The sequence below is a fragment of the Geotrypetes seraphini genome, chromosome 3 (assembly GCF_902459505.1).
Source record: "Geotrypetes seraphini chromosome 3, aGeoSer1.1, whole genome shotgun sequence".
NCBI lineage: Eukaryota > Metazoa > Chordata > Amphibia > Gymnophiona > Dermophiidae > Geotrypetes > Geotrypetes seraphini.
In genome coordinates this window covers 294,858,351-294,880,521 of record NC_047086.1, presented here as the reverse complement: position 1 = coordinate 294,880,521, position 22,171 = coordinate 294,858,351, and the positions used below count along the sequence as shown (strand labels likewise).

At 44.6% G+C, this 22,171-nt stretch overlaps 1 protein-coding gene across 1 annotated transcript in view; it reads right to left on the bottom strand.

Moving 5' to 3' along the window:
* Window positions 1-22,171, bottom strand: part of RYR2 (ryanodine receptor 2) — a 1,389,277-nt gene that overhangs the window by 536,328 nt on the left and 830,778 nt on the right. Inside the window, 2 exon segments of the mRNA XM_033937646.1 lie at window positions 12,932-13,067; window positions 17,380-17,483. Coding sequence (XP_033793537.1) covers window positions 12,932-13,067; window positions 17,380-17,483 — 240 coding nt within the window.

Below are 22,171 nucleotides of genomic sequence, written 5' to 3'. Positions count from 1 at the left end.
CTCAAAACTGACACATTTTGATCACTAAATTGAAAATAAAATCATTTTTCCTACCTTTGCTGTCTGGTGATTTCATGAGTCTCTGGTTGCGTTTCCTTCCGACTGCGCATCCTTCTTTCCTTTCTGCACTCAGGGCAAACAATTGTCCCTTTCTATTTCCTCCCTCCTGCCTTCCTATGTCCTTAGTGCCCCCAGTGCCTCCTTTCTACATCCTTAATGCCCCTTCCTGTATCCTTAGTGCCGCCAGTGCCTCTTTCTTACGTCCTTAGTGCCCCTTCCTGTGTCCTTAGTGCCCCCAGCGCCTCCTTCCTATTTCCATAATGACCCTTTCTGTGTCCTTAGTGCTTCCAGTACCTCCTTCTTATGTCCTTAGTGCCCCTTCCTGTGTCCTTAATGCCCCCAGTGCCTCCTTCCCATGTCCTTAGTGCACCTTCCCATGTCCTTGGTGCCCCCAGTGCCTCCTTCCTATGTATTTAGTGCCCCTCCCTTGCCAAAGCCAGTCTGCCTGCCTCTCCCTCACTGCCTTCCAGCCTTTGTCCCACCCCTCCCCCGAAGCCAGCCAGCCTCTCTCCCTCCCTGCCAGGTCGAATATGAGAAAGCTCAGCAACCAACAACCTGCTTGTCTGTATGTCTCCCTCCCTCCGAAGTCTACCCGATTCTTCTGCTTCCCCCCTCCCCCCGGTCCACCGCCGCTGCCGCCTGCTTCTACTTCCTGCCCTTGCCACAACAATCGCAGGAAAGGCATGTCCAGGCACCGGCCCAGAAGCTTTCTCCCCAACGTCAATTCTGACGTCGGAGAGGAAGTTCCAGGCCAGCCAGGCAGCGGCGCACAAGGTAGGCGCAAGCTTTTCATACTCCTGCCTGGCCCCGTGCCGCTCCCTGAATGGCTGCCATCAGTTCTCATGAAAAGCTCACGCCTTCCTTGTGCGCCGCTCTGACACAAGAGAGGAGGACTCGGAGGCAGCCATCTAGCGAGGGAGGGGCAGGAGAGCGGAAAGCTCCTGCCGATAAAGCGCTGGACTGCTGGAATTTAAAAAGGGTGCCGGGGGGGGGGGGGGGGCTATCTGTCTACCACTAGGTTTGCCTACCCTGTGCTCTGTGCCCTGTCCCAGCCTGCCACTAGACAACCAGAGGGGGGACAGGGCCATTTGGTTCAGAATTTTTTCCCTTGGTTTTTCTTCCTCCATGCGTAGGTGCGTCTTATGGTCAGCTGCGTCTTATAGAGTGAGAGATACGGTACATTATTATTTTATAAAGAAAAGTAGGTGCCTACTTCTCCTTATAAAATAGGCTCCAAATAGACCTACCTTTATAGAATTACCTTCCACATTAAATATGGATAGTGCAAAAAGAACTGGACAACTAGATTGTTAAGCCACTGCACTGCTACCCCTATGGTCTTATGCTGCATGATTCTGATAATGGGTTCGGTGGAAGGGGATACTACATTTGGATCAGTATCCAGTATGGATGTCTGTCAGTCAGCCTTTATTCATGTCCTAACATGGATGTTTCAGCTGTTCTGCAGCTGGAGGTATGTAGCTGTCACTCATAAGAAAATGGGCTCCTTCTTTCATAACTACTTCCATGTGTACTGTATATCCTCTGATATTTAAATTCCACAGTCAGTGTTGCTTTAAAACATTGACTGCAATTTTTAAAGTTATACCCAGCCATCCAATGCCAAGATGTGCCTGAAAACCAGCACTAAAAATGCAGATATAAGCTGACTACCAAAAACTTATAAGGTATGGCTGATATTCAGCACTGGCACCCACATTAATATAAGGGTAAATTATGACAACTACCCAGATAATGCTGCCAAAAATCAGCAGCTGGTCCTGGAGAGCAAGCAGGAGTATCCAGGAATGTTGCACACTAAAACATCAGAGACTAAGTAGATATATATGCCAAGGCCTGGGAGGGAGTTTCAGGTGTATAATAAGGTTGTGGTGAGTAGAGGGCAGTAGTGTGGAGTGAAAGCAGGGTATCACAGAAGGTAAGTGCTCATCAAGGCTGTTAGGTGTGCATTGAAGAGTTAAGAAGCCTATGCTTAATACATGGAACAAGGCTGACATCCATCCAGCACAGATTTTTACCCACAGGAAATCAGCTGTTTAGCAGTGGAGCATTGTTTCTATTAAGACACTACTGGAGAGAGTTTGGGGCAGGGCCCAACTGAGCTCTAAGGGCGCAGGAGACTGACATTATCTCCCTCTTTAAAATCAATGCTGGATCCTGAGACTAGTGCTCTCTTCCATCCAGCACGGCATTTTGCCTCCAGGAAATCAGCTGTTCAGCTGTGGGGTTTGTTTCCATCAAGATGCTCCTAGAGAGAGTTTGGGATGAGGCCTGACTGAGTGCTAAGGGCACAGAAGACTGTTGTCATCTCCCTCTTTAAAACTGATGCCAAGACCTGAGGCATTGCGCTGAAGGGGCATATCAAAGGGGCAAATCCTACCCCTTTGTATGCTCCTTCATACACACCTTGTACACATTTTATTAGTTTAGTTTTTTATCTGAAGAAGCCTGTTTTAGAGAGTATATGTGTTGTAGCTGTTTCTATTTCAGTTTGTTGGGGTAGAATGAGAGCTTTGATTCAGTAAGTTAATAAGAAAAGGACTCGAGTTCTCCAATCTATCCCTGTAATAAACAAACAGGTTCTTTCTGGTAGCCTTCAGCTTACCTTGAAAATGGGCCTCCTTAATACTAGGGCAGTAAAATAAAAATAAAATGTCAGCTTCATGATTGGATTCTTGAACATGTTAGGAATTTTGGTACTATCTGAAACTTGGATAACTGAAAGTGATGCTTTCCTTACAGCAAAATTGTCCTTCAAATTATGATTGCATAGGTCTGTCTAGAGAATTTAAAAGAAGAGGTGGTATTGCTTTTATATTTAAGAGTTCTTTTCAATTCTGTAGGAAATCTGTATTTAATATAACTTCTATTGAATGTTTGTTAGTGTTTTCTGGCAAATTAAATGTATGGATTTTTTGTGGTCTATGTTCCTCCAAATTTAGGTAGTACCTGTGTATATTCTTATCGATGCAATTTTATATGTGGTTACTAAATTTATTAATTTGTTTTAGGTAATTTTAATTTGGCTAAAATTGCAGGCAGTTCTTTGTCTTTTTAGAATTCATGAGCAATTTAGGGTTTAAACAACTGGCGGAAACTCCAACTCATGAGAAAGGTAATGTTTTAGACTCGTTTGTCTCTCAGTATTTAATTAATTGTGGATTTGAGGAAGCACTTCCAGTAAGTTGATCTGATCACTACACTGTTCATTGTTTATGCTCCTTCTCTAAACTAGTGAGCAGTGTATGTGATTCAGTACCTAATAAGGGCTAGATTCACTAAGCCCACCGATCAAGTTCTGACCACTTAGCGACCCCTTTGTGACCCCAACCCGATTCACTAACCTTCCTCCCGATACGATTCCGATCTACGCATGCAAATGAGAGGAAGGGTATCCAAAAGTAGGAAGGCAGCGATTCACAAAAAAAATTAAGGAACACCGACTGGGCTTGCCGATCAAAAAAGAAGCGACTGCTGAGGACCAGTTGCTCACGTTCATGCCGACTCTCCTGAGCATTCTCTCCTATGGGTCCCCTGAATTCTCCTATTGGTCCCCTGAATTCTCTCCTGATCTCTGCTGCCCCGACTCTCCTGCTCTCTGCCGCCCTTCCCCACAGTGCACTCCTGTGGTTTTAAAGCAGGGCTACATTGCGGGGAATGGCGGCAGAGAGCAGGAAAGTCTGGGAGGCACAGTCTTCATTTCGGTTGAGTTCTTCTTTTAGGCAAGGGGCTGCTCTGCGGGGAACAACGGGAGAGAGCAGGAGAGTCGGAGCTGCACAGTCATTTCGGTCTTCTTGCTTCAGTCTCTGCATAACAGGCAACTTGCATTAATCACAGGCTCGCGAAAGTTTCTTCCTTGCGCGGAGAGCAAAACTTTAAGGAGCACAGAGCGCATGGAGCACGGAGTGCAAACCATCTACAGGCAAAGAAGATGGCCTGCGCATGCATCGGGATCACTCAGCAGCGATCCATGCGGTCGGTGGGGGGCATTCCTCCAATTGCCCCCATTTGAATATGGACCCATAGTGAATTGGTTGGCCTGCAATGGATTGCACACAGATCGGACATGATCGGGCAGGTTATTGAATCTAGCCCTATGTCTATCAAACTACAGGAAGGTTTGCCTATTTCTGAAATTAATCATATTATACATAAGAATAGCCTTACTGAGTCAGACCAATGGTCTATCTAGCCCAGTAGCCCATCCTCATGGTGGCCAATCCAGGTCACTAGTACCTGGCAAAAAAACAAAGAATAGCAACATTCCATGCTACCAATCCTTTTGATTTCTTTAGTATTGATGGAAGTGTTGCTGAACAGTCAAAAATTGTTGTTTCAGTGGCTGAAAAAAATTTGGATCAAAAATGGTTGAATGCATATGTTAAAGTCTTCAAACAAATGGTTTCATTCGGGTTTGCATATTTTAAGAAAGCAGTTATGCCATTTAGAATGCAAATGGTGAAAAAATCCATCTGAAGAATTGCACTTAAGATGCAAGTTTGCTTAGTAAGTTTTATTACTCCCAGATCTTGAAAAGCACAAAAGAGTATATTAATAACAGATTAGGTGGGCAATAATCCGTACCCAATAGTTTCAAATATGTTGGAGCCCTTTAATAGGCAAATATCTGGAGGCAACCAACTAACTGCTTCTGGTTTTCAAAATTTTTTGCTGATAAAATTTCCCCTGTTCACTGTTGTTCATACTACTTCAGTGAATAGGATGAATTTGTCTGCCTTGTCAGAAATTGACTACACTATAAACTCCTCTAGGTTTGCCGAAAGGTGCTTAAAAAGATACAAAAAGGAGGCAAATGATGTCAATAAGGACTCTATGAGTGTGTCTATCAGCTAATCACTCCTAACAAACCAAACCACACAGGTACCAAATATCAATTGAAGAATAGGGACGCTCTCAGTGTGAGGTTGTTAGCGACGGGAGAACAAACTCCAGCGCTTCCACTTACAAAGACGGAGGTGAATTACCCCGCCTGCACACCATCATCGGGCGTCCCTAGTGTGCAAAATCAACTGTGCAGAAATACTAACAATAAATAAATCACAACAGTGAACAAGTGAGAGAGTGAATCAAACTGAAAACCCACTCATAGAGTCCTCCCCAGCCTAATCCCCAAGATACAAAATGAAACCACAGCCAACTTAGCTTTTAAAGCGAGCCAAATGAAGTCAATGAGCATTGCGGGAAACCAAGATAGTCATAGGATCAACCGGTTTCGGGTGAAACCCTTCATCAGGATCTTAAGGCTGGAGCAGAACCGGCTGGGAGGGAAGCTTCCCTCCTAGCCGGTTCTGCTCCAGCCTTAAGATCCTGATGAAGGGTTTCACCCGAAACCGGTTGATCCTATGACTATGATTTTGCGCCTGAAGCTTCCCTCCCAGCCGGTTCTGCTCCAGCCTTAAGATCCTGATGAAGGGTTTCACCCGAAACCGGTTGATCCTATGACTATCTTGGTTTCCCGCAATGCTCATTGACTTCATTTGGCTCGCTTTAAAAGCTAAGTTGGCTGTGGTTTCATTTTGTATCTTGGGGATTAGGCTGGGGAGGACTCTATGAGTGGGTTTTCAGTTTGATTCACTCTCTCACTTGTTCACTGTTGTGATTTATTTATTGTTAGTATTTCTGCACAGTTGATTTTGCACACTAGGGACGCCCGATGATGGTGTGCAGGCGGGGTAATTCACCTCCGTCTTTGTAAGTGGAAGCGCTGGAGTTTGTTCTCCCGTCGCTAACAACCTCACACTGAGAGCGTCCCTATTCTTCAATTGATATTTGGTACCTGTGTGGTTTGGTTTGTTAGGAGTGATTAGCTGATAGACACACTCATAGAGTCCTTATTGACATCATTTGCCTCCTTTTTGTATCTTTGTCAGAAATTGAGCCATCTAGTTCAGTCTATTAAAAATACTATAAAGGTTTGGGAGCAGTTTAAAACTGTTATAACAAATCATTAAGGCCCCCTTTTATCAAACTGTGGTAGAGCTTTCTATTGCGGGCCAGCAAGATAAGTGCTCCGACACTCATAAGAACTGAATGAGCATTTACTTTGTCGGCCTGTGGTAAAAAGTTCTACTGTGGTTTGATAAAGGGAGCTTAAATCTATTAATTCTTCTTCGGTCTCTTATTCCTTATAAGATTTTTTCACTTTGAAAAAGCACATTTGCTCCTTTTGTTAGTCACATCTTGAATTCATCTCTAAATAATGGGATAGTACCAGAGTGTTTAAAGGAAGCAGTAGCATCTCCTGTAGTTAAGAAAAGGAAAAGTGATGCTAATGATTACGAGCATGCTAGCTTCAGACCTATTTCCAAATTGTTTTTGTTGGCTAAAACAATTGAGAAATCTGCCTTGGTGCAACTGACTGATTTTCTGGAGGGAAATAAAATTTTGTACCCTCACCAGTCAGAATATTGAAAAAAAATCATAATACTGAGTCTTTATTTTTATGTGGATGGAATTATTTTATGTGGATGATTTCAGTGTACCTTTGGAATTTTGACACTTTCAAATAAAGTCCATTTAGGAACATCGTCACTCCACAGAGATTTTTTGGGTTGTTTTTTTTTTTATTTCTCTAGAAATCACAGATAACATCTTGACTAAGGGAGATCTAGGTCTTCTTGATGCTTCTCTGGGTTCAACTTGGATTTAACAGCAGCATTCGATACTGTTTCCCACTACAAGTTAGTGCAAAGATTGCATGACAGAGTTAAAATCATAAGTTCTTAAATGGTTTGTCCCCTATTTTTCAAATTGATCATGTTTAGTCTATTGGAAGAGTACTATGTCTTCTAAAAGTTCCCTAGAATCAGAAGTCTCATAGGGATCATTGTTGTCCCCAGTTCTTCCCTCCCCCCCCCAACACACACTTTTATAAAAGTGTGGAAGAGGTTTTTAGCGCCAGCTGGTGTGCTGAATGCTGTGCGCTGTTCCGACGCTTAAAGGAACTCTATGACCATAGGAGCAGCACAGAGCATTCAGCATGCTAGCTAGTGCTAAAAATATCTTCCATGCTTTTGTATAGGGGGGGGTGTTATTCTTTAGTTGGACCCTTTGGTAAAACTCCTAGATTCCTGGTAAATTGATTTTCATTTCTTTGCAGGTGGCATTCATCTACTTGCATTTTTGGGGTGACAATCATGAAGCAGTAATATCTGATTTCAATGTTAAACTGAGTTATCTGGTTGTCTAATCACAATCTTTGTCTAAATACTGTACACAAAAATCTTTTGCAATGTTGATTTCTTGTAAGCGCAGGGCATTTAGGGCCGGATTCTGTATAGGACGCCCATTCTCAGAAACCACCTAAGCTGTTTTTCAGAATTGCACAAGGGCGTCCTATAAAGAATTGTTTCTGTCCTCATGGACAGACACATAAGCCCGACTAATAACCCGATTCTCTAACCGGCATCCATGTCACAGGCACCGGTTAGAGAATTAGGTTGCCGCTGAGCTTATCGCAGCAAGGGATCTCCCTGCCACGATAAGTTTATGGCAACCCGTTTCCCCCCCCCCACACCACGAAGACTACCAACATGAGGGATGCCCAGCCCCTCCTGCCAAATCCCCCTGTACATCGACAGCAGGAGGAATGCCCAGTCCCTCCTGCCGGACACCATGCCACCCCCCCCCCCCTCCGTAAATCAACAGTAGAAGGGATGCTCAGTCCCTTCTAGTAGAAACACCCCCTCCCAAATATCGCAGGCATCCCCTCTCCACTGGACCCCCTCCATCCCCCGGACCCCATCAGCCTCCCCAGCTCCCCTGAAACCCCCCCCTACCTTAAAATGTTGGCCGGCTGGAGACATCCTTCCTGCCTGCTGGCCCGCCTTCTTCCGAATGGCGGGCCTGCCCCTTCCCAGTGCATCGTGGGATGTACCACGGAGGGGCCTTAGGCCCTGACTGGCCCAGGTGTTTAAGGCCTCTCCCATAGGCAGGGCTTTAGGCACCTGGACCATCCGGAATCTTAGGCCCCATTCGCAGTACATTTTGGGATGCACTAGGACTGTTCTAAGATTCCGATCGGCCAGATCCCTTAAGTCACTCCTATGGGGCATCACTCCTGCCAGCGATGTTAGGGGAGGATGGGGGTGGTTCTAGCAGGAGGGACTGGATATCCTTCCTGCTGCGATAAGCTCAACAGCTGCGTCTGCTTACAATATAGGCTAGTATTTTGCATTGTACGTGTCTACCACGGGCCTAGGGAGGCGTGTAGGGCTTCCTAAGCCTGCCTAAGGCTACTTCCGGGCCAAGGCATGCCCACGCCTAGCTTTAGGCAAGCATAGGTGGGCCTTAGCGCCTCCCTAGGCTCCCAGAGGTGCTTACAATGTAGGCGGCCTGCCAAGGGAGGTTATTTTTTAGAAACGTGCATACAAATTGGCTGGTTAGGCAGCAGTTGGCCACCTACACCGTTTATAGAATTTGGCCCTTAAAGTTTGAATGGCCAGCAGCTGTTATGAATGGCCAGCAGCTGTCTCTTTCTTCACTTTAGGAATTTGTTGTAACGGTAACCTGAGTTTTAAACCACAAATAGGGCATGTAGTAAAATCATGTGTCTTTTATTTGCTTATGATGTGCCAAGTAAAAGCTTTGCAGTCTATAGATAATTTGACAAAACTGATACATGCCTTCATAACATTTCGCTTAGACTATTACAACAATTTGTTTCTTGGAATTAGCAAAATTAATTTACAATGTTTGCAGTTAGTTCAGAACACTGCTGCTAGATTGCTTACTGGTGTCAACAAAACTGAACATATTACCCCAATTTTGTACAATTTGCATTGGCTACCCGTTGTTAAACATATGGAATTGAAATTGCTCTGTTTGATGTCTAAAGCTTGGAATCTGGGTCAACCAGTATATTTGCAGAATAAGCTGTTTAAATATTCATCATCAAGGCTTTTGCACTCTTCACAAAAAGATCAATTTCATTTGCTGAGTTTGAAAGTTATCAAACTTTCTTCAATAAGGAACAGGGCTTTTTCATATGCTGTCCCTGTCCTTTAGAATCAGTTGTTTGATAACTTTCACAGTGATCTCTCTTATCAAGTGATTCAGAAAATGATTACATCTATTTTATCGTAACAGAATTTTGGGGTGAATCATTGACCATTAAATTATTTTGTCATTCACACTGGACTCCGCGGAGAGTACTTGTTTAATGCACTGTAAGTTATTCCATTGGTTTACATCAGGAGTTCCCAAAGTCCCTCTTTGAGGACCAAATCCAGTTGGGTTTTCAGGATTTCCCCAATGAATATGCATGAGATCTATGTGCATGCACTGCTTCAATGCATATTCATTGGGGAAATCCTGAAAACCCGACTGGATTCGGTCCTCAAGGAGGGACTTTGGGGACCCCTGGTTTACATAGATCTTATGGGTCAATTTTGATCTTGCTTATGGTATATTATGCCATTTAATATATAATTGTTTGATATAGACTTGTGAATTTTTTATATATGTTGTAAAATGTAATACAATTGTTTGTAATTGTCTAAATTATGAGTATATTCTACACCGCTTAATACTTTTTGTCATGAGTGGTATATCAAAAGAATAAATCCAATCCAATCCAATATCTGCTCACACTTAATAAGCATCCAAGCAGACTATCTAATTTCTAACTGTCTCTATGTTGACAACATATTAGAGAAGATAATTACTCTTCAGCTTTTGGGGTATTTAGAAAAGAGTAATACCCCCCCCCCCCATGGGATTCTGTCCTTTATATAGCAATGGGTAGACATTGGTTGACATTAATAACTTCATACTTGCCAATCCAGATGCTAGTAAAGCTGTTTTTCTAATTCCACTAAACATGACTGCAGCTTTCGACCTGGTAGATCATTTGATTTTACTCATCAGACTCCAAAAATTTGGAAAAACAGGCAGTCTTACACTGGTTTTAAAGTCATCTCAATAACATACCATAGGGTATTCAGTGAGAGAGCTGGCAATTTCCTGCTGAATATCAGCGGATAGATGGCTATGTGCTATTTAGCTGGCCAAAATGTACTGAATATCAGGCCCTACCTGTTTAGGAAATTCTATGAAGCTATAGAATAACAACTTTCAGGGTTTCTTTATATGTATTCGCAAAAGTTATCATCTACAATGATAGGGATTAAGCAGGCTAGAAGCATTATATTAAAACAAAAACCTGTACCTGTTGTACACTGCCCTGAGTGAATCGCGTCATAAAGGTGGTTAATAAATCACAACAAATAAAATAAAATGTGCGGGTCATGGCTGACTATCAGCCAGGACCTGCATATTAGAACTCCTTTCCACCTTTCTGGTTGTTTCCATTCCCCCAATCTGACCTTCTCTGGCTATTGGGCCCCTGCCAACTCCCTCCCCTCCCCCAAAAAATATGGACCCCCAACAAAAAGCCTCCCACCCCTGGCACCCCACCAATATATGGACACCCCCCAACTAAAGTCCACTCTCCTGACATTCTTCAAAACACAGATTCCCCCAAACAAGCCCTCCCACTCATAGGCAGCAGAATGCTTTTTTGTTTTGGGAGATGTGCAAGCTCCGTCCCAGTTCCCACCCAATCTCTGCCCCAGACCCTGCCCCATAATAGTACTAAGTGTAATACCATTTTTTCCATTCATTTTTCATATATACACATAATATAATCTTATTAACAATACATAATGGTTAACCACAAAATTAAACTACACAAAGCACACTGTACATATGCTTCTCAACATTCATTCCTACCAGAACACAGATAACCCCTATGCAAATAGGGGACCACAAACTAAAAGTACTAAAATATATATAAATGAAACCCTAAGATTCAAGACTCTGCGTGCAGTACAACCCCAGAGAAATAGAAACAAATGCATTTCTTCCTGAACAGTGCAAAATATAGACAGCAGATATAATTTCTCAAAACTGACACAATTCAACCACTAAGAAAATAAAATCATTTCTCCTACCTTTGTTGTCTGGTGATTTTGGTTTTCAAACCATCTTTCCCAATCTTTGGCTGCACTTCCTTCTATCTGTGCTCTTAACTGTGTATCCAGGGCCACCTTATCCATTTGCTGGTTTTCTCTCCATCACTTTCTGCCATACATCCTTATTTAGCATCAACTTTTAACATTCAATGTTCTTCCATTTTTCTGCTTTCTTCTCAAAATCTACTTTTCCATGCTTTCTTCTCAAAATCTACTTTACCATGCCTTCCCTTTTCATCCATCCATGTGTACCATCTCCTCCCTCTTTCTTCTGCCCTACTCCCATCTATTCATAAGAAACATTTCTTCTTATCTCTTCCCTGCCGCACCCATAGCTGTGCACCATCTCCTCCCTCTGTCTCCCCTTTCCCTCCATCCCTATGCACCATCTCATCCCTCTCCCATGGTCATACATCTCTGACTTCCCCCTTCCCCCCTCATATGGTCTGGCATCTTTCTCCTCTCCTTCCCATAGCCTGGAATCTCTCTCCTCTCCCATGGTCTGGCATCTCTTTCTCATTCCCTCCCTCTTCCCGTGGTCTAATATATCTCTCCTCTCCTAGATGGCATCTGGCATCTTTCTATCCCTTCCTTCTCTTCCGTTCTGTGGTCTGGCATCTCTCTCTCTCTCCTTCCCATTCCAGTGGTCTGACATCTCTCCTTTATTTGGGTCATCTCTCCTCCCTCCCAGTATAACATTTCTCCCTTCCTCCTCTCCACCACTATCATGTCCAACAATTCTTCCTCTTTCTTCATTTCCCCAAATACATCATCTCTCTTTCCCTCTCACACCACACACCTATGTCCAACAATTCTCCATTACTTTTCCCTTCTCCACTGGCAGGATTTCTTTCTCTCCCTTCCCACTACTCCACCTGTGCAGCATCTCTCTTTTCCTCCTTTCCTAACATCCTGCCTGTGCATTTGTCCTTCCCAACCCTCTCCCAGTATGTGCCGTATCTGTTTTCCTAACCCCCTGAGCATTTGTCCTCCCTGCCTTCCCAACTCCTTACCCCCTGCACCCAGCCTCTCCCTGCCAGGATCTGCACCCATCCCTCTTCCCTCTCCCCCTGTCAGACACTGCACCCATCCCCCTTCCCTCCCTCCCCCATCATTCTCTGCACCCAGCCCTCCCTCCCTGACCTACACTCTTACTTTGCTGCTAACCCAGTGGGTAGCGACAGCCATGGGATGTGTTTTCTTCTACCACTCAGCGGTAATGAACATGAGCACGCTATGGCACTCCTGCTCGGCTCCCACGAATTATGATTCACGAGAATTTGTGGGAGCCAGTCAAAAAGCCGCTCAGTGCTGAGCAGGAGTGCCAAAGCATGTTTGTGCTTTTTGCTGCTAAGCGGCAGAAGAAAACGCATCCTGCGGCTGCTGCCACCCATCGGGTTAGCAGCAGGCAGGAGCGCGGAAAGCTTGCTCCTGCCCGCTGCACCTCTGGACCACCAGGGCTAAATTTGGGGGGGGGCCACGACTCCTGTGGCTACCCCCGTTCCGACGCCTATGCTTCCACTTACAATACACTTCCCAAGGCATGACTCTCCAACAAAAGCCACTGGATGAGAAAGGAATCATTGTGATAGTGCAATAAGAACTCTGGGGCATGGCTGTGGAGGTTCATGCCTGAAAGGTTCTCAAGGACAGTCCTGGTCTAGGACTAAAGCGTGGAGCTATAAATGAACTTTCAGAAGCTAGCCCTAGTTCCGATTAAGCTAGCAGCCCAAAGATGCAGAAGAAAACTGCTATTTCTATAGAAGAACAAGCATATTGTTTGGATATTGTTAATACCAGAGCATAAAAAGCCTGCAATAGAAAAATATATTTTAATGTAACTGGTGATCTCCTACCATTACAAAACACGGCAAACCGAAGAAAATCCAAATATCGTTCCCCTTCAACTGGATTCCATCCGATGTCTGGATACCCCTTAGACAATAACAAATTGCAGCTCTGCAATCCACATCCAGCTAAATATCGTACCACCTTAAACAAGAAAACAAGGCAGAGTTACAGGAAGAATTATCTTTAGAAATTAAAAGCTATCCTAATTCTCAGACTGAATTTTGTCACATAAGAAGCCTGTTCAAGAAAGAAAAAACATTTTTCCATAGACGTGGAAAAAATAAAGTCTAATCATCTAATATTCCCCTCATTTTACAAAACCGTGCAAGAGGATTTTAGCGCCGGCTGGCGTGCTGAATGCTCTGTGCTGCTCCAATGCTCATAGGAACTCTATGACGGTCAGAGCAAAGCAGAGCATTCAGCATGCCGGCCGGTGCTAAAAACCTCTTGCACGGTTTTGTAAAAGGGGAGGGGTGTTTTGGGGCCTACATACAGGTGACAATATCATATTAAATGAATAGAATACTAGTACTTAGGCACATACTTTGCACCAATAAATGGCAGTTATTTTATTGGCAAGTTATTCACTTAAGTATTATGTACTATTCTGTAAAGGGGTCCTTTTATTAAAGTGCATTAATGATTAGCACATAAGAAATGCTAAGAAGCCCATGGATATAAAAAGGGCTTCATAGCATTTAGCACGCACTAATAGTTAGTATGTGCTAAATCTTTGAGTGCAGCTTAGTAAAAGGACCCCACAGTGTGCCTAAATTGCATAGCACACAACTACATTAGGGGCTTTACAATGGGCAACAGTGGCGTAGTAAGGGGGGACAGGGGGGGGTCTGCTCTGGATCTGTCTTGGTGAGGGTGCAGGCATGCATCCTTCTCTCTGTCCCTCCCCCCCACTGCCGCACATGCATGCCGCTTTCCTTCCCCCGTACCACTTTAACTTTCCTAGCACAAGCAGCAACACCCAACCTGCTGTCGCGCCAGTGTCAATTCTTCCTCCGACATCACTTCCTGTACACGCACCTAGGAAGTGACATCAGAAGAAGAGCCGACACTGGCGCGACAGCAGCCTAAGTATTGCTGCTCATGCCAGGAATGTCACAGAGAAGGAAGGGAAGCGATGTGCATGCATGCGGCAGGAGGGGCAGGAAAAGAGCATTTGGAGGTAGAGGGGGCAGGGAAGATGGTAGGGGGTAGGCACTACCCCGGGCACCTCTCACCCTTGCTACCCCACTGATGGACAGGGCATGGGTGTGTTGCCAAGTGACAGATGCAACCTATAGAACACTATCAGTTGTGGTTTTTCTAGCGCTTTTAAAATATCACCTTATATTTTTTTTATTTGTTGACTGTGTTCCCACACTAAAAAAATATAAATGGATCAGCTGTTTATTCTAACAGATTTTTAAAAATTTTTTAATACGGATGTGCATTTGTTAGTAAAGCCAATTAACTGGGACAGTTCACAAATATATATCTAGCACCTTGAAATTTGAAGGAAAACTTTAAAAAGAATAAAACTCATAACTGCAAGCCTCTGGGTAGCATAATAAGAAACCGCTTTCTTTAGGTAGCTTTTTGAAATTCATCATTTGAGAAGTTAAGCAATTTAACCGAGTAGGAGATGCTCCTGTCCAGTTAAATCACTAATGAATGCCTAAGTGCTGATATTTAGTGGCAAATAACCAGACAGTGAATATCACCATAGACCACTCCTGCACCCCCGTGGGCAGAGTTTGGGTGGAACTGGGACACAGCCAGTTAGAGGCTTTATTCAGACCATTATCTTTTTAAATATGCAGCTAAAGTTAGGACAGAAAGAAGACTTTACAGGCACTCCTTCCCTCCCTTGTGATCCTCTCCCACCCACCCTCCGACATAAAGAAAGGCCATATGAACTCCCCTCCCCACCCCATCCCCCGGACCTACCTAGCTGTGACTTGATAGTCTATGGGGTCCAAAGATCAGGAGAAATGCCCACTTGCCCCTGCTCACTATAGCTACTTTTACATAGCAGCTGCCATGACCATTCCAGAAGCACCAGCCCTCAAATCCCAATACAGATACATGACCCTTTAGCAATAGTACCATAAGACTACCATTAAGGTTGCAATTTTGAATGATGATGTTGGAAAGGGCAACATCAACTGGGGATTGCTGCTGCCCAAGAAACCACTAGAACACCAGGTAAGGGCCAGTAGGTCCCTGGGTTTTGGGGGGTGCTTTGGCGAGGTGGAGGGTCTCTTCAGGGGAGGGACTTTGGATCAGGGGATGCTCATCAGGGGGGGGCCTTTGGACTGGAAATGCTTTTCAAAGGGGGATAAATGGTAGAACTTTGATCACAGAATTTGTATGACAGATAACAAACTCTAGCTGAATGCTGCCATAACTGAACTTCTATGGATCAGAAAGAAGAACACTAATTTCACCTGCCCAATACTATCTTGGGATTCCACATTCTTGTCAGCAAAGACCAAGTGCGCAGCCTTGAGGTGGTACTGGATGGCCACCTGTCCCTCTCAGCCCATATCTCACAAGTGGTCTCTATCTCCTTCTACTATCTGTGTCAGCTAAAAAGGATCAAACCATATATCACTAAACCTGACCTAGCCCGATTCCTCTACGCCTATGTACTCTCCAGAATGGACTATTATAACTCCATGTTCAATGGAATCACCGTCAAAGAACTCAAGTGCCTCCAGCGGGTCCAGAACTCTGCGATCTGCCTCCTATATGACCTCGATTACCATGACCCCATCTCTCCAGCCCTCTGTGCAGAACACTGGCTTCCAGTTAACAAACACTGTGTGTTCAAAGCCCTTGTTATGGCCTACAAGAGATTCCACCTCATCACCCTTGCCTACATCACATCCAAACTCCCTTAATACACTCTCACCCACCCACTCTGCTCTCAAGCAGAGAAACGACTATACATCCCTCCAGGAAGATCCCTCCAAAAGGAAACAGCTCATAAATGCTCATACAGCCACTTCATCCCCCGTCTTTGGAACCAATTGCCTGCCCAGATAAGATCACAAGACTCGCTGATGACCTTTCGGAAAACAATGAAGACCCATCTCTTCAATTGAACAGTGCTAGTGGACTATCTCCTCCTAGCTTGCCTTCCTTTATCCTCTCTCCTCCTTCTCTCCTCCCTCTCCTGTTCCCTGCTCCCCTTCCTCTGACGCCTTGCTCCCCCATCTCTGCCCTCCTCCCTTCCCTTACTCCCCCTCCCCTTCTTTCTCTACGTCCCCTCACCTGCCTCTTCTTCGAATACCTATAATTTTTTTGTCCTGTAACTTTACTGTGAATGTCAATTGTAACCCGTAACCCAATTTTAACATTGGCAACATTTGTCCTTTTCCAAAGGAGTCACCAACTGCAGTACAGAGACTGGTGGCTGCTGTGGTAAATCAAACTCTCCTTTTACCACATATTGATAGCTTTTCCCTTTAATGTCCCTAAATGGTTGATGTTGGGGAGAGTGTGGTGCAGTGGTTAAAGCTATAGCTTCAGCACCCTGAGGTTGTGGGTTCAAACCCAAGTTGCTCCTTGTGACCCTTGTAATCCCCCCATTGCTCCAGGTACATTAGATAGATTGTAAGCCTGCCGAGACAGAACCAAAAAGCATGACATTTTCTCAGTCATAGCCCCCCAACTTTGGAATACCCTACCAGCTCTTTTTAGAGAAGAAGCTAATCTCGAAAGTTTCAAAAGCCTACTCAAGAGTCATTTATTTAAAGAAGCTTTGATTTAAATTTTACAGTATCCTTTTTAACTCCCTTAAGGAATTAAGTAGCAACGAGCCCTTTCCTTTTGTTTTTTTCCTTATTTGTCTTCCGTTCTTATCCAAATTGTATTTCTAACCCTATTTCCTTTTATCGCCCGTCTGTCTGTCTCATTTATCCCTTTTTAATATACCAATTATTAGTTGATGTGTCTTTGTAATTTGTTTTTTTGGTTTATTTGTTTTTTTTGTAAGTATTAATGGTATTGTTAAAGGCATTTTTATTATGCTCATGCTCTTTTTTTTTACATATATTGTAAACTGGCTTAGAAATTAGATAAGCGATTAAATCAAATTTTAATAAAACCTTGAAACCAGCAAAAATGTTTTGAGTGCCTGATTAAATTCATATAAACCATTCTGAGCTCCCCTGGGTGAACAGTATAGAAAATTGAACAAATAAATAATATTTTCAGGTAATGTTTCTTTACCCCCTCCCTTAGTTATATACATAAACTTTTATCCCTCTCCCTTAAGTAAAAGAGTTGGAAGTTGTAGTTTATCATATTCTCTGAAAAGGAATCATGAAGTTACTACACAAAGAACCAGAAATGCCCCAAGGAAATTGATTATAAGAAAGCTCTGGTGTTTAATATAACATCTTATCATGCATATAAAATAGCATAAGAAGATAAGCAATAAGCCGATTACCTTTTCCAAGTCAGGCTCTCGTAAAGCTAAGGCAAGTTCATTATTGTCCATGACAGACGCTGCTGCAACATCTAAAGGAGTTGAACCTCGCATAGAAGGTGATGCTGTCAACAAAAAATAACATTTCTAACATTTATTCTCCCTTGCAACACTCATTTTTCTGACCTGAATTACAGAGTTTTGCCCTTTCAAATGAGCTCTTTGCGGACAGATATCCCTCATAAACCTTCAGTCTGTTTAATATTTTCTATCTAGGGCGCATATTACAGCAAGACACTGTGGATGAGGAAACAAAAAAACAACAAATACTAGCCCTTCTAATTTTTGACCAGTTGCCAGTATCCATAATCTCAGTTTTCTGAGCTCTTCGGTATGGTTAACATCTAAGAACTCTAGAACTTGAGATCTGTCTTCCGCATAATTCCAGAAATTTGGCAGGGTGAGACAGTAGAGTTGCTAACCTGTAACAGGGATTCTTTGTAGGCTGTGGGAAATGTTTTCTGATGGAGCCTGGTGTATGTGGAGTTCTTCTCTAGCTCAGGGAAGCCTTTATTGGCTCCCCTAAGCGTGTGCAGGTGTACCCACAATTGGTAGGATTTCCTACCCCTGATAGGTGTCATTGACTCGTATTCGAGTCTTAACCACTTGATGATCATCATCAAGTTTTCTTGGCAGAATACAGAAGTGGATTGCCGGGCCTTCCTGCTGTGCAGTATAAATTTGATGTTGTTGCCATTGTCGCATCAAACACAATTCTCCACCTCCAACACTACCCATCTGCTGCTACCGAGATGGGTGGTACTGACATCTCCATTGAAACCTGTCCACCTTGTGTGACCCTGCTGGTAGTGAAACTTTCAGCTTCTCAGATGTGCATAAGCCCCAGTGGTATAACAAGCCCATGTACCCTTAATCAGTCTGTAACTTAGCGAGTCTGAAAATTCCTGTGAGACTGAGAACCCCTGACACAGGCACACAAATACACTGGGCCCCCCTGGCCCTGCCCATGCCCCGCCCCCATTTATCTGTTTTCTTATTTACTTCTTTATTTCCACTTGTATTTCTTTTTCTTTAATTCAAAACAAAGATTAGCATACCAGTGCAGTTTTTCTTCTATGCAACCCCCAAACATCTCTGAACAAATCTCCCTTCCTTCCCTTCCCACCTACTTACCCAGGAATTTAACTCTGAACCCTTTCCATGCCTATATGAAAGTGTTCAAATATTTGTAAAGCAGTAATACTATCCGAAATATAAGTCTATATTAATAACCAAATTTACAACGCCTCTCAACTGCCTCACTCTACATCAACCAACTGTAACCCATATGTATGTATAAACAACCAAATCTGTAACTCCTCTAGTACGTTCCATTCCATGTATGTTAACTTGCAATGAAACAACAAGGCAAGAAGTCCACCAAAGAATCCAACATGAAACAAAAGAAGATTGGCTGAAAATAAGGAGATTCAAAACAGGTTAATTCAAGGTGCTCCCAAGAACCATGCCTGATGCATTTCTAGTCAATGCTAACAAAAAACCATGTCTTCCATACAAACAGGTCACAGAAAACACCTTCACCTAGTATGGAATATGTAACCACAAACTATCCTCTCCCCCCTTTTACAAAACTGTAGTATGGTTTTTAGCCACGGCCCGTGCTAAAAAAATGCTCTACAATTTTGAAAAAGGGGAGATAAAATAGAAATATGTAGACAAAGGTTAAATAAAACCACCAAGAAGCTGGACTCTGCATACAATGCAACACCACAGAAACAGTGATGCATGTCCCCTAAAGAAAAAAAAATAAATAAATAGAAATTTTTTTTCTACCTTTGTCTTGTCTGGCTTCTGCTCTCCTCATCTTCTTGTCAATATCTTCCTTTTATCTTTTTTCCTTCTGTGCCACTTACAGAAACTGTATGCCTCCCCCTTCCATCTTTTCCTTCACCCTCATTGGTCTGGCATCCGTCTTCTTCCATTCCCTCCAATGGTCTGGCAACTCTCTCCTCTCTTCTTCCCTTCCCTCTCCCATACCTCCATGGTCTAGCATTTCACTCTCTCCTCTCCCTTCCCCCCACTTCCATCAGCATCAGCCCCCTTTCTTTCCCTCAAACCCAATTCCATCCAGTATCCTTCCCTTTCCCTGCACACAATTCCATCAGCATCTGCACCCTTTCTCTCCCTCCACCACCCTTCCATACCACGCAGTCCCACCATCCTTCCCACCACCCTTCCATACCACCCTGCCCCCTTTCTCTTCCTCCACCACCCTTCCATGCTCCTTTCTCCCCCTCCAAACATTGCTGCTGGCTCTTCCCTCTGAGCTCCTTTGCCCGAAAGCATTATAACAGCTGATGGCAACAGGCCCCCCCCCCACAGCAATGACAATGGCCCCTCCCCCCCCCCCGCAGCAATGGCAACAGCCCCTCCCCAGCAACGGCAACGGGCCCCCCTCCTGGCATCAGCTGCAATGCAGCCGGATCTGTTACTGGAAGGTCCCGCGATGATTGCTTCTGCCGGTCCATCCCCCTCTGACGTCACTTACTTGTTCCGGAAGAAGTGACGTCGGAGGGGGATGGACCGGCAGAAGCAGTCATCGTGGGACCTTCCAGTAACAGATCTGGCTGCATTGCAGTTGATGCCGGGAGGAGGGCTCATTGCCGTTCATGTTGGAGCTCCCCTCCAACATGAACGGCAATGGGCCCCTGCAAACACTTTTGAAGTAGTTTCAGTATACTATTACACTGAGCCTCTTAAGAGATTGCAGATTACACAGTTGGGTTAATTTTGCAGGATGATCGCCTTAGGTGAACAGATTTTGCCAGTTTTTTAGGGTTTGTTTGTTTTTTGTTGGGGAGAGTTGTAATCCCTGGAGTCAGGGTTGCTGAGAGTTGGATAGCTAAGGTGACCATACATAAGGTGACCATAGGTCCCGTTTTGAACGGGACAGTCCCTTTTACAGATCCCCTGTCCCGTTGTCCCCACTCACAGTTTCGGAGCGCCGAAATGTCCTGTTTTCAGAGAGGGTGTCCCGAAGCTGTGAGTGGGGACAATGGGACAGGGGATCGCAGCCTGGATTCGGCAGCGCCAACATGATCGCTCGGGCCCCGCTGACCCTATCTCTCCCCCCAAGCGAACCCTTCCGACCCTCCCAGCGAGATGACCGAGCAGTAAATCTCCCTCCAGTAGCATCAGCAGCCGCAGCACACTAAACAGGCTGCTTCGCGGTTTTCTCTTGCTGGTGAGTCCCTCTGCTGCATCACTGATGACATCATCAGTGACGCTTAACCGGCAGGAGAAAGCCGCAAAGCAGCCTGTTTAATGTGCTGCGGCTGCCGACGCTACTGGAGGGAGATTTCCTACTTGGTCATCTCGCTGGGAGGGTTGAAGGGTTCGCTTGGGGGAGAGAGATAGGAGGGTCAGTGGGGGTTTGGGAGGGGGGAGAAGCGGTCTGCCTCGGGCGCTCCAAGGCCTGGCGCCATTACCTTCTTCAGGCAGCAGAAGCGTTTACAATTCGCTGTTATTGCCAGCTTCAGGCCTTCCTCTCTGCCGGGTCCTGCCTACTTCCTGTTTTCATGAAGACAGGACAATACAGAGAGGAAGGCCTGAAGCTGGCAACAGCAGTGAATTGTGAATGCTGCTGCTGCCCGATGAAGTTCAGGAAACCAGGCCTTGGGTGACAGAAGGAGGAAAGGGAGCAGAGGGGGAGAGAATTTGGAAGAGTATTGCTGTACCCAACTGGAGGGAATGAAAGGAGATGCCAGGGCTTGTAGGGAAGGAGGAAGGTATGCCAGACCAAGGGAAAAGGAAGGGGGAAAGGAAGGAGGAGATGTCAGAGCATTGAGGGGGAGGGAGAGATGGAAGTAAAGGAAAGGAGAGAGATGCCGGGAATCAGGGAAGGGATGATGCCAGACTGTGGGGTGGGGAAGAAAGAAAGGAGAAGAGAGAGATGCCAGAGCATAGGGAAGGGGGTGGTGACAGAGAGAGAAAAACGGAGAGGTGACAGAGCTGAAATCAATCATGTACAAATGAGAGAAGGGTCACGGGATAGATAGTTTATGGAAGGAGCATAGAAAGAGGGAAGATGCCATATGGAAGAGAGAGAGGGCGGACACTGGATGGAAAGAGCACAGAGGGCATGGAATGGAAGGGGCGAGATAGAGGGTGATTAGTAGATGAAAGGGTAGAGAGAGGGAAACAAACACTGAATGGAAGTGTGAGGGACAGGGGGAGCAGACATTGGAAGGAAGTGGGGAGAAGAAAGAAAAAAGGGCACATGCAGAATTGAGGGAAGAGGATAGAGTTAGTTACTGGAAGGGGTGAAGGAAAGAGGTGGCAAGCTATAGGTAGACACAGTGAAAGAGGGAAATTGAGGACTGAATAGTAAAAAAGAATTTAGACAGAGGCAGAAAATAAATTGAGAAGGAAGACCAGGGAAGAACAGGAGGAAGGGAGTGAAGAGAGAGATGCAAGAGCAGGGGGGAAGGAGAGGAAACAGATACCAGACCTGGGAGGAGGAAGGAGACAGATACTAGATCTGAGGGGAAAAAAGGAGAAGAGAGATATGCTAAAATCTGCTGGGAGGGAAGGAGGGAGGAAGGAAAGAAGGAGAGAAAGAAGCAGAGAAAGGGGGGGTTGTAAGCACATTAGAAAGACTATAGAGAAAAAGGCTTGGACAAAAGGGGAAAGACAGGAGGCAGATGCAGGACTATGGGAGGTTCAAACAGAGGGGGAGAGAGAGGGAGACCTGGAACAAAGGTAGAAAGGAGAACTGATACTGAATCTGGGG